The sequence below is a fragment of the Melampsora larici-populina genome (genome assembly GCF_000204055.1).
Source record: "Melampsora larici-populina 98AG31 unplaced genomic scaffold MELLAscaffold_43, whole genome shotgun sequence".
Classification (NCBI taxonomy): Eukaryota; Fungi; Basidiomycota; class Pucciniomycetes; order Pucciniales; family Melampsoraceae; genus Melampsora; species Melampsora laricis-populina.
Genome location: NW_006768807.1, coordinates 318,578 through 324,824, shown reverse-complemented (window position 1 = coordinate 324,824; position 6,247 = coordinate 318,578). Strand labels below are relative to the sequence as shown.

General features: G+C 42.6%; 2 protein-coding genes across 2 annotated transcripts; both read left to right on the top strand.

Annotated features, from left to right (window-relative positions):
• Positions 1–4,311: 4,311 nt before the first annotated feature.
• MELLADRAFT_38715 (uncharacterized protein) lies at positions 4,312–5,257 on the top strand (the record flags this gene model as incomplete). Its single annotated transcript, XM_007414473.1, has 6 exons — positions 4,312–4,421; positions 4,542–4,569; positions 4,659–4,913; positions 4,990–5,022; positions 5,105–5,132; positions 5,199–5,257. The coding sequence occupies 6 exons, from the start codon at positions 4,312–4,314 to the stop codon at positions 5,255–5,257; spliced, it is 513 nt and encodes a 170-aa protein (XP_007414535.1).
• Positions 5,258–5,399: 142 nt separating this feature from the next.
• On the top strand, positions 5,400–6,209 carry MELLADRAFT_91514 (uncharacterized protein; the record flags this gene model as incomplete). The annotated part of the gene is made up of 3 exons (XM_007414474.1): positions 5,400–5,874; positions 5,988–5,991; positions 6,152–6,209. The coding sequence occupies 3 exons, from the start codon at positions 5,400–5,402 to the stop codon at positions 6,207–6,209; spliced, it is 537 nt and encodes a 178-aa protein (XP_007414536.1).
• Positions 6,210–6,247: the final 38 nt, after the last annotated feature.

Below are 6,247 nucleotides of genomic sequence, written 5' to 3'. Positions count from 1 at the left end.
GAGCATCTGAGCTCCCTGGTTTAGTGCCACCAATATACATACAGTAGTCAAATTCAGCTTATAGATGTGCCCCAACCTCTTCTCCTCTCCTCAACGAGTCCATTTGCCCTCATTTGACCCCTTTCCGAGCCTCTGAGCTCCCTTTTTAGTGCCACCAATCCCTCGGGCCCTTTCGGGCCGGCCCGTCCGGCTCGCCCGAGAGCACAGCGCTCACGGGCCACATACCTTTTTAAAAGAGTCGTTTAAGGCCCGTGCCCGGCTCGGCCCGAGCCCGCCCGGGTGGTCCTGGTGCCGGGTCCAAGCCTTACACCACAGTGAACCAAACATTGGCCATGCTTACATAAGCTGACTTTCATGATGCAGGTTTGGGTATCAAATTGCCCTGATCCCTGCTTCTGGAAACTTGCCACAGATTGATACACCAGCTGTGCAATCAAGGCTACATCTTGGGGACCAATCTGGACCACAACTTTTCCATACTTTTGTGAAATTACTTTCATGATGCAGGTTTGATTATCAGATTACACTCATTAGCATTCCTGAAAACCTGCCACATATTGATAAGTCAAATATAAACAATCTGAACCACAACTTGGAGCCTAGAAATGTTGGTCAGGAAAGGTATATAAGCTCCCTCCCTTCTCCAAGGTCACCCCCTTTTTCCACCATCATCTTAACAGCCATCAATTCATTAATACACCTCCAATTCTAGTCCAAGACAAGTATCATAAGTTTTAATCAGTCAGGTAATTTATTGGCTCCAACGGTATGAAATCACAATTAGCATCAACCTTCATCATCTTCACAGCCTGCCTACTTGGACTAGCACAAGTTGGCTTGTGTACACCACCTACACCACCTAAATGTGATCACTGCAAGATTGACATGGTAATGAGCGAATTTGAAGGTGCTTGTGGTGTTTCTATTGACTGTGACACATGCACTAGGACCGATTGGTTAAAGTGTAAAGCTCTTATCACGTTGGGAAAATACAAATGTCTTAAATGTACCGATGAGGATCAAGAGATACACACTCTTGGTCGATGTGATTTGACCAACGAGCATGCATGGGCATGTAATATTTGTAATCCCTAACTCGGTGCCACCCCTGTTAGGTCAATTATAAGTGAGTGTCCTTGTCTGGCCAGTTGCTGTTTAGCTAGCTGTGATACACCATGCCAACAAAATATGTTTTCCTTTTTCTGTGGTGCATCAAGTGTCCACCATCCTCATTCTTGAACCTCAACACTTAAGGCCAAATATCATTCAAAGTACTTTTTTCAATCCGAGTCTGGCCTCATGTGACACCTACCCCAAAGAAGGCAGTCACTATTCTTATCAGCAACTCATCTCAATACCTGGCCTTTTTCTTCTTTTTGTTTCATTCTACTGTTTTTTCTTCTTGGTTTCTCTTACCACAAAGGATGCAGCATTTCTGCATGGGAAAATGTGTTATCTGTCTAATCACCACCTAGACAAAGGAGGTCTTCCAAGATTCAATAGATCATCATCCTGGTGTCTAAGGTTTCCCTCCCGCACTCTGCCCTGTATGATGTGGATACAGATTCTTTTGATCCTTCTGAAGCACCTAAGAGCACCCACTATGGGTGCGTTAACGAGGTGATTTAGCGTTACCGTAACGCTAAAATCCAGACAGGTCCACTACGGACCTGTTTTAGACATGCAGTCCGTACTGCTGCGTTAAATCTTGCACCCCGCGTGCTCAGATCTACACAAGCCTACGACTTGATTTATCGTACGATAATCGGTCAACAACTGCCTTTTCCAAAACATCAAATCCCAAACTCCACAATTCAAGACTTCAAATCTCAACGTTCAGACCTCGACACCTCAACTTCAAAGTTCAAACTTGAAAACTTATATAGTTTCCGAGCACGTTGAGTGCAGTCTTGATAAGTCTCGATCAATTCAGATTTGAGTGCGAGGAAGCGGAGGTGGTATGCGAGGTTTATCAAACAAGAAGTCAAGACTAGTTGATGTTATTATTGTTGTTCCTATTGCTATTTGAAGACTTCTGAGATAATTGATCTTTGGGAAAAGATTATGAGGAATGTGATGATTCATTTCAAGATCATACCACTGTGGATCTGGTTGACTCACAGTGATTTATCGTTGGTAAATCAGGTCGTAAAGCAGCTCATAGTGGTTTTTATGCGTTTACTAATTTAGTTGTTACACGCATGATTAAATTTCGCGGTCGGGACCGCAAAATTTACGATAAAACACGCCCACCATAGTGGGTGCTCTAACACATGTCATTATTCCCCAAAATTAGTGCCTGTGTTTTGTTCCCTTTTGTTTTCACTCTTTTTCATTTCACACCAAGCACGGCCATTAACTGTCTACAATAATGTTCTTAAAAACCCAGTGGGAGAAAGCTATGCCTCTTCACTTTTTTGTTGTCTTTTATGTTCTTCACTGCATCAGGAGTTTTTTCATTGAACTCTTTTACCAAATCACCACTATTGGTCAGGTTTACTGAAGTTTTCAATGAGTTTTCATCTTGTTCTCACATCATGACAGCTGCCTCCATGGGTGGCGTCTGGATTCTCAGTTACGGCCAGAGGAAGCCTCGGAATCGGCTTGATACCCAATCTGGAGTATTGATTTGATGCGTACAATCCTCTGCGGGAAGCAGCATGTTGTCCTATGAAATTAGAGCCGATATAGTACAAAATCTCAGAAAGTGTTATAAAAACTGCGTAAATGAGCAGAAACCTTTGGCGCAGATGATACTTATAATATACCATTCCATTATATGTTGGACATCGAGAAAAAGTGAAAAAATCAAATTCCAGTTATTAACTGGATTTGAACACAGCAAGGATTGTATTCAAATGGTAAATTTCGAAGTTTGATCTGCCACCGGTGTGATCTGCCCCAAGGCAGTAAGAAACTTTGTGATTTTTTGTCCAACTTCCAGTAATTTGAAAAGATTCTGGGCAAGGTCGATCACACCATCCAATCAAATCACACTATTGGTCCAGATTATCAAAATTGAAAGCACAACTTATATTGTACTTCAGACTCAATCTTCAATTTTACCCTCAGGATTTCAGAACAAGTCGCACATGCTCAAGGAGGTAAGTATATGGTCACATCGATGTCCTGTGGTGTCGATCTTCACGCCAATGGAAAATGGCTGAGGATTTTCATTGCTATCCTCATAACCCAAGCTGGAGGTCACGGTTTTCTACGTCAGGATTTATTTAGCAGAAAAATCATACGACGATGAGATGTTTTCAAAACGTAAGTTTGAATTCTTTCTTTCAGTTTTCAAATTGAATTTCTATATCGACTGGAGCTGTAAGTCTAGAACCTGAAAGAGGGATTCAAACTTACGGATTACGACATGATCGGCTTCACCTCTTCGCCTTTCGACATTTCATTCCAGCCTGTGTCGGTCTGTTGAGCCTGGATGCATGTATTTCAAAAGCCGGTCGAGTGTGACGCAAGAGCAGGCCTCCCCTGGGCGCATGTGGCCGCGCTACTCTTTTCTCCTATGAACCCTGATGATCAGAGTGCCACGATGGGCAGGGCTTGAATTTTTAATTAGAGATTGACGTTGGAAGGCAACGCTTAATCATTGCAGACTTCACTACCACTTCTTGAATGATCATAGAACCCCGAAGAACCCTTTATCTTCAGTTTTCTTTTAAAATCTTCCAATCGCCCGGCATATTGTACAGTATACCTTCGAGCTCTTATTATATCTTAATTTTTGTTATTCCTGCATCGGGTTAGAAATTTATCGTCAGTACTTCAGTGTTTGTTCCTCAGTTCTTACTAAATTCTCCCTGTTCAAATTTCAAAACCTCTATAATGGGTTCATTTGCACATCAACTCAAGCGTGAGTTCTTCTTCTCTCACTCTATCCCTCACAAGTCGCGCCATTCATAGACTTCTCAAGCTCAAGTCATACAAAATGTTGACGCTTTTCATTTCTATTCGTCAGTGGATCTGGTTGCCGCACTTATTGAGTTTTTCGGTCAGTAAATTCGAGTAGAAAACTCAGTGAGCCATAGAGGAAAGCTGAAGTACCAAATCTTTTTTAATTGATCGGCATTTAGGAACAATGTTGTTCCTTTTAATGGGACTTGGAGGAATCCAAGCCGCTTCCGTGTCCAAGTTGGCAGGTCGGGCCCCCGACACTGACCCAGCTAACAATGTTGCCAGTATTGAAAACCTTCTCTATATATCTACCTCGTGAGCAAATTTTCTCTGGCTGGAATCTTATGCTAAGTCTTACGTCTACACATTGATTCAGATTCTCACTATTTTCACGATAGTATGGGCCTCTCGCTACTTGCAACTGCTTGGACTTTTTTCCGTGTCAGTGGAAGCGTCTTCAACCCAAATGTGGCCATTGCACTGGTACTCACCGGAGCAATCAAACCAATGTAGGCTTCTGTTCGGACTTGCGTTATGCATTGACCTAGCAACATAGGATTTGATGTCGGAATTCACTGACAAAAATCTGTCTGAACTTGTGTTTCTTTCCTTTATGATATTTTGTTTAGGCGTTTTGTCCTTTACGTTTGTGCAGAGGTCAGTCTACTTCCAAATGATTATAAAGTTGTGAACCCTCCAGTCATTGGTCATCAAACTGATATTTTCCTTCATTATAAAAAATACAGGTTCTTGGTGCTATAGTCGCTTCAGCACTACTTAACGCTGCCCTCCCTGGAAAACTGGCCGTAAATTGTACACTTGGACCCGGTGTGACTCCTGGTCAAGCCATCATCGTCGAGGGCTTCTTGACAGCAGCTTTGACATTAACCGTCCTGCTCGTGGCTGTCGAAAAGCATCGCTCTACTCCATTTGCACCATGTGCCATTGGATTGGTACTCTTTGCTACTCATCTTTTTGGAGTAGTCTTCACTGGCGCTGCTGTGAGCCTTTTAAAACTTATCTAACATCAAATTCCTAAGGCAACATCCGAGTACTTACACTTATGTTGTCAAATAGCTCAACTCCGCCAGAGCATTTGGTCCTGCACTAGTTAGTCGTCTTCATGCAACTATCCAAAAGGTCTCAAATAATTGCTTCGTTTTAATCTCTTTCTTGTCTCTTTGTCAATTAGATCACCGGATTTACTACTTATCAGTGGGGTTTGTTCTTCACTTTTTACACGGCCATCTTTAAGTGATCTTCATCTGACGCATCCGCACGTTTAGTTTATTGGGTAGGACCTTCAGTTGGCGCATTGGTCGCGACTGCTCTTTACTATCTGTAAGCTTCGAATCATTTGTCCAAAGGAATTGCCAAACATCCTTAGCTGATGGCTTCAACTCCTTCTATCTAGCCTCAAAGCCGTCGATTTGTATTCTCTCACCCCTAAGCAAGATTCTGACCAAAGAGACGACTCTCCTGATCTGATGGGAATTGAAGTAAAGATGCGACGAAGAAATAGCTATGGAAGCTCGGCTGGATCTCATCTCGCACCCAGTGGCACAAGGCGGTATCCTAACAGAGAAGTTACCCCCAGACACTTTAACCAGCCAGGTTACCCGCACTCAGGACCCCCACCCTTCATACCAAATCCGGATTATGTGCACCACAGCCCTTACGAAGCCCCACAAGACCCCTATCACCCATATGAACCCAGTTCTGCTGTTGGGTATCCGCTTGATAAATCTCACAGAGCGCACCACGGTGGTAACACAATCAAATTGGCATATCCAAAGCGCTCCTCTCATCTCTCATCAGGAGAAGAGAATTCTCAGGCCTATCATCTTCACCATCAGCCTTCATCAGGATCCAATAAACCCGATTATCCACCGGCAGGAAGTTCAGATGAACTCAAAGAGATTCCAGTTTGGTCTCCGTACGGTGTAGTACCGCTTCAGCCAGGTGGTGCTACAAATCATCACCATCATCGTTGAAAACCCTTCTGGTTTCACCCTAAGTTTTCTCTTTTGAAGCACAAATCTTGTAATATATCATTTTTCTCAAAATTTACAAAGAAAAGTTGCTCATTCAATCTCAGTTATCTTCTCCCTTCCTTTGAACCTTGGTATTTCTATTCCTTCGTTACATATGCATGTCTCATTAGTTATTGTCTTTCTCTTCGTTGTTGTTGCTATCAGAAAACTCACCTATTAATCCTTGAAGGAACACATTGTTCAAGTACTATACCATTTAACCTTGAGTTTAAACCACCATCAACTTTCTCCTTTCTTGTATAAAAATTTATAACAAAATTTTCTTGATTCATGCGGGAGAC